This window comes from Balaenoptera physalus, assembly GCF_965194825.1.
Source record: "Balaenoptera physalus genome assembly, chromosome: 1".
NCBI lineage: Eukaryota > Metazoa > Chordata > Mammalia > Artiodactyla > Balaenopteridae > Balaenoptera > Balaenoptera physalus.
Window position 1 is genome coordinate 6,769,102 of NC_138882.1, and position 17,866 is coordinate 6,786,967.

General features: G+C 36.1%; 1 protein-coding gene across 5 annotated transcripts in view; it reads left to right on the plus strand.

The window, feature by feature from the left end:
* KCNT2 (potassium sodium-activated channel subfamily T member 2) overlaps positions 1 to 17,866 on the plus strand; it is a 373,164-nt gene that overhangs the window by 127,239 nt on the left and 228,059 nt on the right. For all 5 annotated transcript variants that reach the window (XM_082425465.1, XM_082425468.1, XM_082425469.1 and 2 more), the window contains 2 exons: positions 6,133 to 6,181; positions 8,564 to 8,623. In XM_082425465.1, coding sequence (XP_082281591.1) covers positions 6,133 to 6,181; positions 8,564 to 8,623 — 109 coding nt within the window. The remainder of the gene's footprint in view (positions 1 to 6,132; positions 6,182 to 8,563; positions 8,624 to 17,866) is intronic.

Below are 17,866 nucleotides of genomic sequence, written 5' to 3' on the forward strand. Positions count from 1 at the left end.
TTCTGTCTATGTGTTATTAAAAATGGATCACATTTCAAACCCTTCCAAAAACCCTCCAGCATTGTTTTTTTTTCTTTTTAAAAAGGAATTACTTTATTTTTATTTTTTATTTACTTATTTTTGGCTGTGTTGGGTCTTCGTTTCTGTGCGAGGGCTTTCTCTAGTTGCGGCAGACGGGGGCTACTCTTCATCGCGGTGCGTGGGCCTCTCACTATCGTGGCCTCTCTTGTTGCGGAGCACAGGCTCCAGACGCGCAGGCTCAGTAGTTGTGGCTCATGGGCTTAGTTGCTCCGCGGCATGTGGGATCCTCCCAGACCAGGGCTCGAACCCGTGTGCCCTGCATTGGCAGGCAGATTCTCAACCACTGCGCCACCAGGGAAGCCCCAGCATTGTTTTTAAAACTTGGTGATTTATAAATAAAATGTACTTTAGAGAGACCTGGGAATCATAAAATGAGGCATGATAGAATCCTTCTAACAGTAAAAGGGCATTGGCAGGTGATAGCAAAGTGAGATAATATTATTTGAAAACATTAAGAGGAACAAAGTTTCCCATAATTAACTTCTGTGCCATATTGGTAAGAATATTCAACTGTAATTACAGAGGATATACATTTGAAAAATCAGATTACTGCAACGAAAAAATATAACAAAAAAATTCAGGGCTCCATTTTGAATACAATGTTCTGTTTAGTTCCCATTGTCAGTGTAATATTGGTTAATGAAAAACAGCAGTGGCCCTTATGGGCACAGGCTCTATTTTAAAATAATCAGGCTAATTCGGCAAAGAGATTTATTTAATTAGAGCTTCTGACATAATAAAGCTGAAGGTATTTTGTTCCGCTTTGCTTTATTTTTAAGTCCCAGGAGTCAAAACTGATATGAAAATGTTGCAGGTGTGGACAAACTGAAGGATATGAAAAGAATTTTACTCTTAATGTATGGAATTATGCAAATGACAAGCTCTCATGTACACACAGTTTGTAGTAAATGATTTAAAGGCATTAGCAAAGGAAACACATCCAGCATGTAGTTTATGAATTTCATTGAGAGTTGAATCATCAACATTGACTCATTGCCTGCTGATGCTTATGGTGGTTCTTCAATGGGTCAAGACTCACGCATCCTTTCCCACTTTAAAAGTTGTTGAAGTGATGATTAATTTTCAACATCCAATGATAAAGACAAAAGTAAGAAGCATGTAAATGTGCTTATATTTTATGGTACTTGGATTTGCATTTAAAATCAGTGCCTAATAGAGCAACAAGTGTGTTGAGATGACATTCCAATTTTAAAGAGTGTTTCTTCTTTAGGGTAACAAATATTAAAAGAAGAAATATAATTTTCACAGTATTTTTAAATATCTGATGACCAATAAGATTGAATATCATAATGTAGACCTTTTCTTCTCTCATATACATTGGTTATAGTATAGATTAAAGCATCTCCAAGTATTGGAACATGTAAACTCAAAAATTCAAAAGAATTTCTTTGTTTACTAGAGTCTAATGCTGGTGCTCTTAATATACTTCTCCACATGGTGACACACACACACACACACACACACACACACACAACATGGTAAGTTCAATATTATATATGCAAGCCACTTTCATTCTGTGGCTGTGTGCTGTCCTAAGACCCTAGAATCCTTCACAGTCAGCTTTCAGAAAGATGAAGAGAGCATGGAGAAGGCACATACACTTGTTAAAGTTATTGGCCGACAAATGAGGAGCATTACACTTGTATTTCATACTCAGATCTCATCTGAGAATCGGTCACATGTCATACCTTGACACAAAGCCTGAGAAATGTGACCTTTAGATGAAGAGTCGCTTTTTGCACCCAGCTCTGTACCGTGGAAGGGGAGAACGAGTGTTGATAGACGGAAAGCCACTTCTGCCTCAGCCCATGTGTGTCAGATGGAAAGGCTCTTAACTTCCATTCTCTCAAAGACTCAACATTTAGTTCTCTCCTCCACACCCCGACAGTTGGTGTGAAGTATACCTGGGTTTTGAAAGGATTTGGCTATTGGAAAATGTTCATAATATATTGTCAAGGCTCTACTATGCTTCAGTATCCTGGTCACATGCTAAATTTTGTCTGTCTTTAAAAATGTGGACCTAGAACCACAGGTAGTACTCATTGCTTAGTGTTTGTTATGGTTAGGCGAGTGTCATAATTTTCCTCCCTGGTTTAGGATCTTACACTTTCGTTAATACAATACTAGCTTGCCTTCTGTGTTTGGAGCTCTGGCAACCCGAGTTCACCTTGAGCTGTGACCCACAAGTCTTTCATATGAATTCTGCCCCATGTGGTGACCCTGTTACTTTCGCATGTTTACCAGGTGCTTGATTCTTCTGGTCAACATATTCACCGCCTGACCTCCACCTCTGTGGCCAAAGCAGTTCTGACATTTTCAGCAGCTCTTTTCTTACCTTTAGGAGAGGTATTTATTCACCATAAATAAGCGCGCTGTGAAGAGTGGCTGGGGCTGCCTATTATTAATTTTCCATATTTAACTTCGTTATTTCCATTGTTTGATATGGTTCTTCCAGTTTTCATAGTGATGCTTCAACATGATTTTATCTATAGGCCTACTTTAATTTAGAAAAACTGAGTAATATAAATTTCATTCTTATGTTTGCTTTTGTTATTTTATTGTTATAATTTTAAAAAGTGAAATGTATTTTATTTTTATGACTTTATAAATGGTTCATGATTATTGCACTATAAATACATAGGGCAAGGAAACGGAAGTAAAAGTTCCCTAAAATCTCAATACCTAGAAGTAAGTATTTTTAGTATTTTGACCACCAATCTTTTGTAAATTCTATCTATACACATATATGTGTAACACACTCACACTGATGCAATTATGACAATATTATCTACATCATTTTTATCAGTGACTTTTTTCTCATGGATGGTATTTTTGCTGTTGTTAATGATAAGGAACCTACTTACCACTATTCTCTTTTTGTTGGTCGGGTAGATTCCAGTTACTTTCCTGCTATAAATAATATTGCAATAAATATTTCTGTACAGGATTTCTTTCCTCCAAGTGCTTTTTTGTCAATGGGATTGAAGCCTCGTTTGGAATTAGTCTGTCTGCTAGTTTCAGTTTCCACTCTTGTTTGTTTTGATGGTTCTCTAGGACTGTGCAGATCAGATCCCACATTTTTTCTTGATAAATTTATTTTATGCAGGAGAGTTTAGGCACTACCTTTTTATTAGAATGTGTACATTTTCCTTCTATGCATTTATTCAGTTTAGTGCCTGGTAAATGGATGTAAAAGATGACTTTCCATTGGAGATCTCACTTTTTATCAAAATTTACATATTACAGTCTTGTAGAAACTTTTTTTAAGGATCATGAAACTTATTCCACATGGCACAGTCTTGTCCAAAAAAATCTTTTTTTTCAAAGTCTTATTTAAATTTAAGTATCTGATTTTTCAAGACCTATTAAAACAACGTCAGATCAAAGAAAATGCCATTAGTTTGATAACTAGCTTTTAGTAAATCTATGCGAATTACCAATCTCTTTTTGAAAATGTTCTCAAACATCTTATTTGCAATTTATTTTATGATTTTACAGAGATTGCTATCTCCTTAATTATTTCATAGTTTTTGTAGCACACCATTTCTATCTGCAAAAAAACATATATATTATCCCTCTTCGCTCCTGCATACCGTATTTCGGCCTGATTTCTCAAATGTTACTGAGCACATATGTGAGATGTGTTCTGGAAATGACAGTGTTGCTGAGTTCATCACTCACAATTTGCCTTTACTGGCACCATCCATTTGTTTGTATTGAATGCCTAGCCTACTATAGGCATGTACTTGGGAAGACATTAGGACCATAATGGTGGGTGAAATAGACATACTACGTCATCTTGTGGGACTTGCAGTTTAGTGAGGCGTCAACTATTAAAGAAATACATTTACAAACAAATACAAGGTTACAACCGAGATGAGTGGCAGGGGAGGTATGGTGAGTGACATGGCCTAAGAGATTCATTGGCTACATTGATCAAGGGGAAGCCTTCAGGAAGGTTTCCCTGAGAGAGGGTTGAGCTGAGAGCTCTCGGATGAGGGAAGAACATGTGAAAAGGGCTGTGACAGCAAGGAGCATGTCACAGTTGACTAAGTCTAAGAATGCCAGGTCAAGAGTTTTGGTCCTTATCTTGACAAAAGTGGAGGGACTTCCCTGGTGGTCCAGTGGTTAAGAATCTGCCTTCCAATGCAGGGGATGTGGGTTCAGTCCCTTATGCTGCAACTAAGACCCAAAGCAGCCAAAAACAAATACATAACTATTTTTTTTAAAAAAGAAATGCTTTAAAAAAATACACAGTGGAGTGATGTGATGACATGCATTTAGAAAGAATCTCTGTAGTTGTAATTTGGAGAAAAACTGTAGAAGGCAAAAGGAGGTGTAGGGTTCCAGTTATAGGCTTTTGCAAGAGTCCAGTTGCAAAAAAATGATAATTTAGGTTAAGGTGGCTGTGGTAGTGGAGATGAAGAGAGGTAGATACATTCTACAGATATTTGGTGGGAAGAATTGAAAAGGTTTGGTGACTCATGTATTAAGTATTTACAAATAGAGGAGAGGAAAGCATCTAAGATGATGCTTAAGTCTTGGGCTAACCAAACACAATGGAATTTGGTTCCATTTACTGAGATGTGAAAACCTGAGAGGCCCTGTTTTGGTGAGAAAGGTCACAGGTTTGGTTTGGAGCAACTGAAGATGTTAATCACCCAGGTAGATGTTACATTCTGCAATCACAAAGAGTACTTTAGTCTAATATGCTTTAATTAATTAATTAATTTCTTTGAATAGTTTTCTAAGGTTTGCAATTCTCTTTTTTTTTCTTTTTTTTTTTTTATAAATTTATTTATTTATTTTCTTGGCTTTGTTGGGTCTTCATTTCTGTGCGCAGGCTTTCTCTAGTTGCGGCGAGTGGGGGCTACTCTTCATCGCGGTGCGCGGGCTTCTCATTGTCGTGGCTTCTCTCGTTGTGGAGCACAGGCTCCAGACGCGCAGGCTCAGTAGCTGTGGCACGCGGGCCTAGTTGCTCTGCGGTATGTGGGATCTTCCCAGACCAGGGCTCAAACCCGTGTCTCGTGCATTGGCAGGCAGATTCTCAACCACTGCACCACCAGAAAAGCCCATGCAATTCTCTTTAAAACACGAATTTTAAAGAGTTTATTGCCCTTTATTTTTGTTTAACATATTATGAAAAAGAAAATGATTCAAAGATTTAAAAATACACAGTCTTTTATGGGATTCCTCGAATACTTCATAACTCTAGTGAGTAGGCTTTGTTCTGCTTTGTATGTTTTTTATTTGCATATTTTGGGCAGTGTAATACAGCTATTTTCATCTTTTCCTAAGTAGAGTGTATTGCTGTGAATGACTAGTGTTTGAATCAACTGTACACCAAATGATGTAGATAAGGGTGAAGTATAAACAGTGAGAAATTATAACTAGTAGGACATTAGAATGTATGGTGTTCTTTGCAGACTATAAACAATTTTTAACATCAGAGATAATAGGATTTTAAAGAGACGTTTAAGGACAGTTACTCCTTGTCCTGCATAATGTTTTATGCTAACCTCAGTCACAGGTTTTTGGGTGATATATTAAATATTTTATAAAAATTCAAATCTGAATATAAATGTGCTCTGCAATCTGAGTCACTGACTTTCTTCTGATTATTTCGACTGTTCAATGTGCGTTGCCGATATATTGTGTTAAAAACAACAGAGTCCTAGAGTTTATAGAAGATCCTTAAGTGGCTTTTCAATGGAGAGTTGATTAGCAGGTGGTTTGAGTTTTTCTACCTTGCCATCCTCACTCCTTAAATAAGGGCCCATTGTCTTTTCTTACATGATTAACATGAGACCGAAAACAAAATTAAAAAGGGTTTTTTTTTCCTGGAACAGAAACAAGTATTACCAAAAAGAAAATTGAAGCAATATAAGATTTTTTTCTAATTTTAATTGTGGTATTTTATTGTTTTTTTATGCTGACAACATTTAAATATTTCCAACTTTAGTCAAAATGTGAAAATGAATGCTTTTTTCATTAAAAAAAAAAACTAATGTCTTATCATTCTTTTCATAGGTCTCATATCTTTTGGGTGAACAGAAGTCTACCTTTATGGGGCTTACAGGTTATGTACAATTTTGTTTTATTCCTATATTTCTGGATTTATTCATATTTTACTGAGCAATACTACTGGGGAGAAAAGTTTTGACATTAAAAATGAGTTTTGGTTTGTTTAATTAATCTTGATGTGCATATTAAAATTTTTATTCCTTTCTTCACGTTTATGTGAGCCCTCCATTCTACCTTTTGAGAATTTCCTCATGATCAGGTTTAGACTTCAGAAAGCTTTTGAGGATCTGAAGGAAAGTAACGTAAACCCAACCTTGTTTGAAGGCACAACAAGTTCCCCAAACTACTTTAGGCATTCCTAAAGTCTTAGGTTATATCATCTTTGAAAAATTAATCAAAAGCCCATAACCATGTTTGCATTTTTTACCTTATGTGCTCAATGTTGGGAACATGGTGGAATCTCAATAAATAATTGTTAAATGAATAAACAAATGAACAAACAGTTCGTATTACCAACAGGAAGAGCTTGGTCCCTAAGCAGATAATTTTGTAAATAAAACAAAAAGTGTGCCCTGGCATAAAAGGAGTCCTGAAGAAGGAGTAAGGAAACGTGTGGAGCACAGTGTGTCTGAACTACGTTGTTGTGATGTTCCCTGGAGTCCTCTGGATCTCTCTTTGTTCCTTTTTTTGTTGAATTTCATGCCAGGCCAACTTTTTACAACTTCCCATCTCCTCTACTCCTGTCTCTTTCCTGCAGATACTTTTTAGTTTCTGTTGTTTTTCGAAAGCAAAAATTATTCAAAGAGGAGAGTCTCTAAGATTAAAAACATTAGAGATTGGAAGACAGTTGAGTCTAGAAGGAATGGAAGGACTCTTAAGTCTCACTGTGTATAAACAACCTTTAAAATACTTTAAAATCAAATGTTTGGGTTGTCTTTTAAAGTCAGGATGATTGTGAGGTCTGTACATTTTATATGTGACAATGAATTACTTCAATTATGTATGCATTGTGATTATAACTATGAATCAAGTTTTTACTGTGTCTGCATATTTTGTATTTTATTGAAGTCAAGTTGTGTTTTCTGTTTTTTGATACTGACTTTCATTGCAGTGCCGTACACACTTGTAAAGTAAGTTAATATTTTTATGAATAGTTATATATGGCCTTGAAATATATTTTGATCTGTTCAAATTGCTTTTATCTGTTAGTGATCTTCTAAAATAATAAAAACACTCATTTTCACATAGGATTTTGGGTAATTCATGCTAAAAATGGTCTCGAGATCATCTAACAATGTGTACCTCTAGAAAAGTAAGAGATTATGATTTAGAGAATTTGTGGAGAAAATTGAAAAAGTGAAAAATTTCTATTTTAATGTCTGTCTACTGTATGTACTTCTGGACTTATTTTACTTAGATTGTCATGCATTCATATGTTTTTAAATTGTCCTTATATTTTAATATTCACCGAAATCAAAGTTTTCATTCCAACAGGAGGCAGAATCTAAAACTCTAGGGTATCTGCCTTTCTCATGCAGATTGACTTTACCCTCACAAATCTACGAACAAATATATTTGTTATCTCAGTTATTTCATGTTGATGCTTGCTTATTTTGATTATATTCCTGTCTCCTGAAGTGCTTAGGGTCTTTAACACAAAATAATTTGGATGTCTTTACTGGTTACTTTTTCTATTGCAATCATAGCTGTTTGGTAGCTGAGCAGAGGAAACTGTATACAGAGTAGAGAATAGAGAGAAAAGTGGAAGCTTGTCTAGGGGGCTGCAGGATACCCATGTCCAGTGGCAGAAGGGGAATTGGCTGTGAAGTCCATTCAAATAAAATCTGAAAGTATCTTGAAGTGCTGACATGGACTATTTTGTTTAGTGTTTGAGGATGTTTCATTTTGTTTGAGGTGGGTGATAGGATGGAAAGTACCCTTCAACTCCAAGCTTGTATTCTTTTATTTTCTGAAGGGAACTGCCATTTTTGCTGGGTGTACTGAGATGGTGGTGGTGTGGCTGGGGGAGAGCATTATTTGTGGTGGGACAGTTGTGTGTGATTGTGTGTATTAAGAATACACACACAAACAAAACCTATTCTTTACATATGGTGAAGATTCCAGCCGTCTGACTGTTCTAATCCCACATTTACATTTGTGGTAATAAACTTAAAAAAGACTTATTGAGGAGTATTAGAAATGGTAAAAACTAAGCTGTAGTGACTGGGACAGCCTGCTGCCTACCACCTGTATATAGAAATTAAAGTGCCACATAGCACCTCCTATATCATATATATATATATATATATATATATATATAAATATATATGCATATACACACATATATGCACATATATATAAAGTTAAAAGTATTGTAATCAGAATATATATTTTGATTTTGTTGTATTTTCTCATTAAGGTATAATTTATATTTTAGGTTTCAGTGGCATTGATAAGTCTCTTTGAAACAATACTACTTGGTTATCTCAGTTATAAGGTAAGTTATTTTAATTAGAAGTTTTCTGCTGGTAGAACACATTACTAGCATTGACCCCGTATTCCTCTATTTATAATTCGTACTCTGGGGATAAAGCAAGCTCTTCTTAAACCCCTTTAACTCTTTTGAACCTCTCCAGTATGTGATAAAAAGCTGTGGTAACATGGTAATGTTTTCCTTGGTGGCTTAAACATACTTCACTAATCCCCATGGGCTAATTTGCCCATTACGTGCATGCTCATATGAGACAAGCAAATGGCATGGTTTGTCTTTTTATTGTTCTCCACCTCTTCTCCTGATCTGTACAGGAAACACTGAGGGAGAAAAACACGTCTGTTAGGAATTATTTTCATGAATTCCCTTCAGTTTTGGCGACGGTTTGCTTGGCTAACCGAATTTAACAAATGTTTATTAAGTTCTTATTTGATGAAGAGCACCACACTGTGCATGTTTTTTTCTCAATGAATTTACGATCTAGAAAGGGGGGTGGGCAGGAGAAAATTATACAGACAACAATAATACAAGGCTGAATAATAGGTACTTCCTATGAGGTGCAAATAAAGTCCTGTGGGGCTTCATAGAGAGAGGTCGTATGGGGTGAAAAGACTGATTTAAGCAGAATCCTTGAATCAGTAACTTCACTAAAGAAAGATGAAAAGGCAGAACAACAGGGATCTATAGAATCAGCAAAGGCGTAAAAGAAGGAATGTGCATATAAAATTGGAAGAATGAATAAGTATTTAGGCTTGGGCAGAGTATGGCATATGTGGGAAAATATTGGTGGAAAAAGATGGGACAATATAGTGAGGGTCTTGTACGGCAACTTACAGTGGGGAGTTGATGCAGGATGTTGAACAGGAGAGTTCTATAATTGTAACTAAGTTTTAGGAGTATTAGTTCAGGACATCTGTGCAGCACAGGTCAAAGAGACATGGCACTGAAAACCACATGCTCAGTTAAGACGCATTTGCAGTATGAAAGGAAAACTTCGAGTGAGCTTTGGCTGGGTGAAGGGAATACACTCAATGCAAGATACGTCATGAAGGTAGAAACTAAAGAAATCATCAACTGATTAGTTGAAATAGATGAGGAGAAGAAAATGTCAAAAATCATTTTAAGATTTCCTAAATCCAAATGACTGGGAACAAGGCAGTAAAACCAAGAAAAGTTACATCAAGAAAAAAATCAGACTGGGGTCGAGATAGGTGGAATAATGAAAATGGTTTTGGAAATGATGAATCTGAGGTATTTTTGGACAAATAGCTGTGACATGCAGGCAATTGAAAAGGAGGATCTGGGATTTGCAGGAGAGATTTATTAAGAATTGGCAGTCATTTCCATAGAGATGATGAAGGAAGCATGCAAGTCCATTAAGGATGGGATAGTAACCAGTGGAGAAGAGAAGGCCCACGTTAATGAAGATGCTTATAGTGTGGCCATCGGAAGAACCGAGCAATGAGCGCAGACAGAGGAATAGGTGAGAAGCGTGGAAAGTCATCAGAATGCTTGTCATAGTCATCATGGATTTCCAGTTCGCAGTTTCTGCCTGTACGATGTCAACAAGTGCACCCAAGGTTCTGTTTTGGGGGGATTCTTATCTACCATATAAATTTCTTTCTCACTTCATAATGTAAGGTTTTGAAGATAACACTCCCTAGACTACTTTTTAATCCTATATTTAGGGCAAGAAGTCTTTACAAACTCTCTCACTTTATCCGCTGGCTTCCTTTTTAAAATTCTCATTAACTCCGCCTAAAGAACATAAGGCCAATGTCTAATAAGGTGAGATTGATGAATTAGAAAGTGTAGAAAGAAAAGAGTGAGTGCCTTCCAAAAAAAATACAAATGGATTGATTTAATATTTATGAGAAAAATAGGATGTTAGAAATGTCTAGGGAAGAAAAGTGTTAAATGAAAGCATGGGGACCTTGGAAAGTTTATTAAGAAGCTTGAGAAAGGCCTTTGGCTTTACAATTTGGGAGATCATTTGTTATTCACCCTTAAGAGCCCAATTTCAATGGAGTACAATTAAGAGTAAAATTGTCAAATGAAGAATGTTGATTGACTGGTACAGGAGCTCCCTAGAGGCAATATAATGAGGTGGAAGATTGCCTCACAATGATAAAAATCTGCATCTTTTAAAGAGAGCAAGTAGAGGGGACAGGAAAAAATGACGGATGAAGCAAGGTTTATAAAAAGTAAGAATAAGCTAGAACAGGAAGTTGAGGACTACTAATTAGCTTTGGATACATTCTGTTCTTTTCTGAGAGCACAGGAGACGGAAAATGGTGCCTGAAGGAATATTTTGAAGTTAGAGGAGGAAGCTGAAAGATCTTGCACATAGCTGGTCACTTAATCCTAAATTACTTAGAAAGTACTAGCTTGGTGATGGACAGTATAGAATGAGATGTTGAGGAGGGATCTTTTAATGGCTTATTAGTATATCTTCTTGTCAGAATAGGTGCTCTATAAATATGTACTGATTGACAAATCTGGATTTTGGATACCTAGAAGAATAAAATAAAAATCAAGTAAATTAACAGCCAAGATGTTATCTTCTAAGGTCTTTAGTATTCAAGTATGTGATAAATGTTGAATATGATATGCAAAAAGTGACATACTAAAAAAATTAAGCATGTGGGTGTTTTTTTGTAATTTAATGAAATCTCTTCCGCTAGTACAAGACTATGTACAAATGCATAAACCGGCCAAAATATTAATCTGCATTGGTGAATGTATGTGCTCCAAATTCTAACTAAAAAGTAATATGAAATTAACTTTGGTGCTTTGCTAATAATAGTCATTTAAAAAGCACGAAGAGATTCAAGATGGAATTATAGTTTTCCATTGTAATTATATGGTGCTGACATTTGTAATCAATTAATTCCTGCCATTTATAAAATGAGAGCAAAGACCTAGCAGGTAGAGCTAGATGACATATAATATTTTCATTCTGACCTTCATAAACATTAATGTCTAGATGGAGGAGAGGTTCATGGTAAATGAGTCCTGTGTGTTACAACACAAAAGATAAAAAGGAGTTAGGTGACATTGGAAGGATAGGTTGCTGTTAATTACCTTCTTTTCCTTTCATATATTCAGTCAAACTCTTGAACTCTTCTGACCTTTTCAATAAACTGTTGGATACATTTTTTGGAATGAAAAAATTAAATAATTGATAACTATTTATGGCATATATATAAGGCAAATCCATACAGCAGAACTTCAAATGAGGTCCTTCTCTCAAATTAGACTTTTAAGAAAAATTATAGACAGGTATGCAGAAATGGATATTGTATTAGTAATGAAATCCATTTCTAATATTGCTCTTTGATAATTCTAGTTCTGAAATATCAATAGCAAATCAACATACAATTTTCTCATATTTGTTTACATCTGCATATATATACAGATAATGTATATATTTACACATACAACATATATGTTTATATTCGATATTTAAAAATAAATTTAATACTTTATTTGTAAGTACTTTATAGTTCTTAAAATTAGACTTTCTAAAATAAGCATGACTTAATTCTTAACAATTAAAAAAGTTTAAACTATCATGGAGACGATAGTGTTTTTAAAATCAAAAGACTAATGAATAAAAGCAAAATGAGCAAAAACTCTTAAAAGTGTATGTTGAGGTTAGCAGATAATAACTTACAAATCCCTGATATCCACTTATTTTGTCCTCTGTCATACAGAATTGCAGGTCTGAAGTTAAATCATCATTCAGTTCATGTTTATTTATTGCTATTTGTCAAAAGAGTCGCAGGGATTGCCCAAGAGGGAAGTTCTTATTCTTCTGTCAGATAGATACCCTCTATGTCTTTATCAGCTGCTTTCAAAATAGAACTCTATTTATACACACACATTCATTAACTCAAAAGGAAACAAAAACACACCCTGGCGTAATTTCCAAATCTCTGAAAACAAAAGTTCAGCACACCTAGAAGGCTTTGGTTAAATCTACAATTCTTTTTTCTATACAGTAATCGCTTTATAAAAAGCAACAGTTTTGAAATGTTAACATCATGATGGGCTTATTTCTGGAAAGAACAAAGGATTTGGACTAGGACGCCTAGATCCTGGTGATTCTACTTACCATGCTATGGAAATGGTAAATCTGAATGTTGTTGAGTTTACATTCAGAAATACAAAAGACTGCCATAGGGTTACTCCACAATTTAAACTCACTGAAGGAAAGTAAGTTATTAGTCTTTTTGGTTAAATATTTTAAATATAGGTATTCTTAATATTATAGAAGAAAATGCTTTTTAAAAGTCCCATGTTCCAACCTGGGCTAACAACAACTAAATTACCATAAGTCTTATAATTTTTAAAGTGCTTTTTAGAGTTACGTAGGTAATAGTTCCAAACTTGCACTTTCTTTTATGATAAAAATAAAAGCCTGATACATCTTAGAAAATCACCTATTGTCCTGCATTTTTATTGGTTAAGGAAAGTTACATCCATACCAAATGTTATAGAATGGTTAGATTAGGTTTTATTTATATTTTACTGAATTCTGTCAATAAGAAGAGGAACACAGAGAGCTCTACACGCTTAGAACAGAAAAAACTACTTTTTAGAAACTTTTTTTTTCTTTAGGTTACCTTTTGGAAGAAGACTAATGCCTTTCATCTCGTTCAGGAAAATAAGATTAAGTGAAACAGGTATTTAACTTAATTTTGAAAGGCATGTGCCTGCCTTTTGGATCTTATTTCATGCTTCTCTATGTAGCGGCATTCTCCGGATTTAGGCTTTCTTTTTTCACTATAATTACTTTTATCATGTGGATTTATATGACGCAGGCCCATGGGGACTCTCTAATAGCCAATGCAACTTTTGGATAATTTTTCTATCTATTTTTCATCAGCTCATTTTAGGGGAGATAATTTATGAACGTTCAGCAGACAACCTGAGATCTTAGAATTAAACCTAATGAATATAATCGAAATATGTTCGCTTATTTTTAGCAATGAGTACATTGCCTCCCTGTATAATTTTAGATTGCGAAAATTAGTCCTCAGGGGGAAATTCCTTATTTGCTACAACACACACATACACAAACATACACACACATTAGCTATGAATCAACAGGAGCGTGTTTGACATAATGCAGTTCTAGTTTTTATTGAGGAGCTTCAGACTGTCAAGGACTGTGCTAGGAACAGAGCAAAGAATCCTGAACTAAACAGATGCTCTCACCTGGACCTCATGACATTAAACTCAAATGTTGATTAAATATATAAAAACAAACTGCAAAAAGGAATGAGAAGGATATTGATGAAGATCGAAAAACCTAGTGTGGGAATCTGACCTTGTCTGGTGTGTGTGCAATGAGGGGGCAAGGAAAGCCTCAAAACACTCAAAAGATTTTGAGTTAAGAGCTGAAAGATGTGTGCGAATTAACTAGACAAAGGGAAATTGGAAAGGAAGGTGGAGATTCTCCAAGTCTCTTAAAAAGCACGTGCCAAGGCCCTGGCATATATAAGGAGTGGAAGGTCTTTGGAAAGAATGATCTTTAAAATTCGAGTGGAGAGGTCAAGGAGAGCTAAATGATATGTTGCCTTGTAGGTTGTAATAGAATCTGTGTTTTGCTGTGCAAGTGTCTGAATTGTTCAAGAGTTTCAAAGTGAGTGGGGGTGGCGTGGGGTGAGGGGTAGGGATTGGCACATGAGATGTGCCTTAGAATCGTATTCCTGGTAACATTGTGGGAGGTGAATGGGAATGGGGCAAGAAGGAAGGGGAGGAGACTGGTTAGGAGGCTGGAGTGAGATTAGCGTTAGAATGAGAACCAGAGGACTCAAGATCCGTATATGAATCAGGAAGTCTTATTGACGAATTATTCTCGTTTAGCATGTGAAAGGAAGGTGTAAAGAGTTTCTCCAGAATTTTTGGTTTCTGTTACTGGAGAACCAGTCAGGGCAAACATCATAAATTTTACTTTTAGGTAGTCTATTTTATTGGCATAGAGTTGCTTGTTAGTCTCTTATGATCCTTTGTATTTCTGTGGTGTCTGTTGTAACTTCTCTTTTTTCATTTCTAATTTTATTGATTTGAATGCTCTCCCTTTTTTTCTTGATGAGTCTGGCTAAAGGTTTATCAATTGCATTTATCTTCTTGAAGAGGCAGCTTTTAGTTTCACTGATCTTTGCTATTGTTTTCTTCGTCTCTATTTCATTTATTTCAATCTTTATGATTTCTTTCCTTCTACCATCTTTGGGTTTTGTTTGTTCTTCTTTCTCTAGTTGCTTTAGGTATAAGGATAGGTTGTTTATTTGAGATTTTTCTTGTTTCTTGAGGTAGGATTGTATTGCTATAAACTTCCATCTTAGAAATGCTTTTTCTGCATCCCATAGGTTTTGGATTGTTGTGTTTTCATTGTTGTTTAAATTTTACTTTTAGACATATTACCCACAAGGTGCCTTTGAGGCATCTGTGTGAAGCAGTGGATTAGGCAGTGGAGATCTGAAAGAGATTCTCAGATAGAATATTGATCTGAGCTAGAGATACTACATTGGAAGTCATTGGTTTATTATTGACGATATGTTGAAGTTGACACGTAGATGAGATTACCTAAGATTGGTATATAGCCAAGTACTCTTGAAATGCTTTCTTCCAGAAATTTCTGTTGAGCTTTGTGGCCATAAGTTTAACAACTTACTTATAATTGCACCAGGAAGGCTTTAAACAATAATATTCTTTCAGGGGTTTCCATTTGGATCCAATAGAAAGAAATATAAATGTTTAAGTTCAAAAATTAATTATACCAAGAAGGGAAGAATATGTATAAAATATTTGAAAGTTTCATTTATTCATTAACATGCTTATTGAGTCCAAATGTCATATAAACAAATAAGTTTTATAAAATGTTACAAACATGTATCCAGGTAGTTAGTGGTGAAGGTATGGGGACTGATACATTCCAAGCAGAGGGAGAAGTGTGTGAGCAAAGTTGTAAAAGTATGAAATAGCCTAGTGTGTTCAGAGAACTGCATCAAAATCAGTTCTACATGTGATGAATCTGTAGCTAAATTCAAGGTGGGCTAGGAATATAGTAGGTACAAACCAGACCAGTAGCCAGAGTCCAAATTATGAAGCTTCATATGATGTAATGAGGAGTTTGGATGTTAATATGATGGCAATGGAAATTTGGCATTTTAGAAAGAACTCTCTGGCTTTAATATGGAAGATAAATCAGAAGTGAACCCAACCAAGTCACATACCAGTCATGAGACTCTTTTACTGGTTTGAGAAAAAATCATAAAAATCAAATTGGTGTGTTATAAATGGAAATGAAGAGGGACATTAGAGATAGAAAGGCTTTTGGTTTACTATGAACTAAACTTTCCAGTGTGCCACAGCTACGAAAACTAACGCTAATCTTGCTGTGTATTCGTAGAAAGATCCTGCGGTATGACCAGTGGTAACTGTACCCATACCCCACTCCCCAACTCCACCCTGCCGTCTTCTTCTGGTCACATCAGTCTCTTTTCCTGTGCAGAATCATTGACATCAAGGAACGATGTACAATGACAAGTAAAAACACAGTAGGGAAAGAGTAAGCCAAATGTTAAGCATTCTGGAAACTGAGTCATGGAAAAAACTGATGAAAAAAATGGTAATGTTAACCTGCACAATAAAAGATAGGAGCTTCACATAATTAAAATCAATTATAAATGGTTTGTTGAATAGGTAGGCCTGACTCAGTGCAAGTAGGAAAAGGCTTTAGTTTTCCTACCTTTCTCCTTCAAATTCAGTCATTGTCCTTATGAGCCATGCTCATCAGATGAAATCTTGGGCAGGTATCTTAGCTTTTTTAGACTTTTCAGTCGCAATGCAAATCTCAGTTTAGTACTTAAGAAATTATGATCAGTATGTAAAAATTTAAAATTCTTATCCAGTTTTAGCTTTTTCTTGGCCTGGAACCACATGGGGCAGGGGATCATCTTGGGGGCTATCTCCTCTTTCCCCCTCCTCCCTTATTTGACACCAGCTGATTTTGGTCCCTCAGGGCTGAGGAGGCACGGGGAGAAGTGAGGTCAGCTTCTGGGACGAAGTTGCCTGACTGGCATAAGAACAGTCTGCGGTTGGGTTGCTCTGATGGCAGGTCCAAACGGGGCTTATGTGGTTCTCCTGAGGCCTTTGGCCAAAGCTCCTTGATGCCTCAAGCCTCAGGCTGGCCACTAGGGCTCTGACCCAGGCCCTGGGGTCCTGAGGGCCACCATCTGTCACGGTTCCATGTCCCTGTAGGGGCACAGCCCTCCTGCTTGTGAACTTAGAATGACCATAAGTTTCATTCTTTAGGGTCTATATCTCATCCCCAGAAACTAAGTACCTCTTAGGATTGGCATAAGTGTGGCCTGTTCTCATCTTAACCCTCTTTCTCTTTGCTCTGCTGTTTTTTGATGATGTTTTACGCATTCGCCAAATGCGACCCCCATGTCTGAGCCAGCTCTCTGAGTGGTTCACCCGAGCTCTCCTCACTGAGCTGGCTGTGGTGAGGGAAGTACCACAGCACCCTTGTATCTCTACACAGAGGAGGTCTCATTGCTTCTGTTTCTTCCACCAGCTCCCTCCGCCACTCTTTATACAGCTTGCAGACGGGTGATGAACCAATGATAACAAAACCTCTTTAGCACACAGACGATTGCTGATCCAGAACTTGCCTTGTGAAGTGGAGGTGTTTTACATCATTGTAATGTTTTAAGGCTCTGGGACCTCAAGAAAAACAAAGAATCCCAATATTATAGCCAGTGTCATAAAATAATTAGACATTACAAGGAGTAAGATTTCAAATTGCCTTACTAATGGGTAGTTCTTTTTTTCATAGATGAATAAACTGCTTTAGGAAGTTCTGAGTTCTTTTTTGCTAGACACCGTTCAAGAAAGTTTCAGGAATGACCTGTTAGTCAGTGCAGTGGCCCAGAGCTGCACAATTAGAAGGGCCTGTGCTTGTTTTAATGCTCTGATGTCACCTTCTTGAAATTATTCATAATTTGTTAATAAGAGGCCCTGCATTTTCATGTTGCCCTTAGCCCCACAAATTAGGTAGCCAGGCCTGATTAATATTGTTGCACTATGTGGGTTGGAAGATTAGAATCCAGAAGATTGAGAAAATCCTCCCTTTAAATTTTATTAATCTAAAAACAATGTTAATTCCAAGGAACATTGTTGCATGTTTGTATTTGCGAGCTATTTGATATGCTTTAAAGTTTGTGAATGTAATTA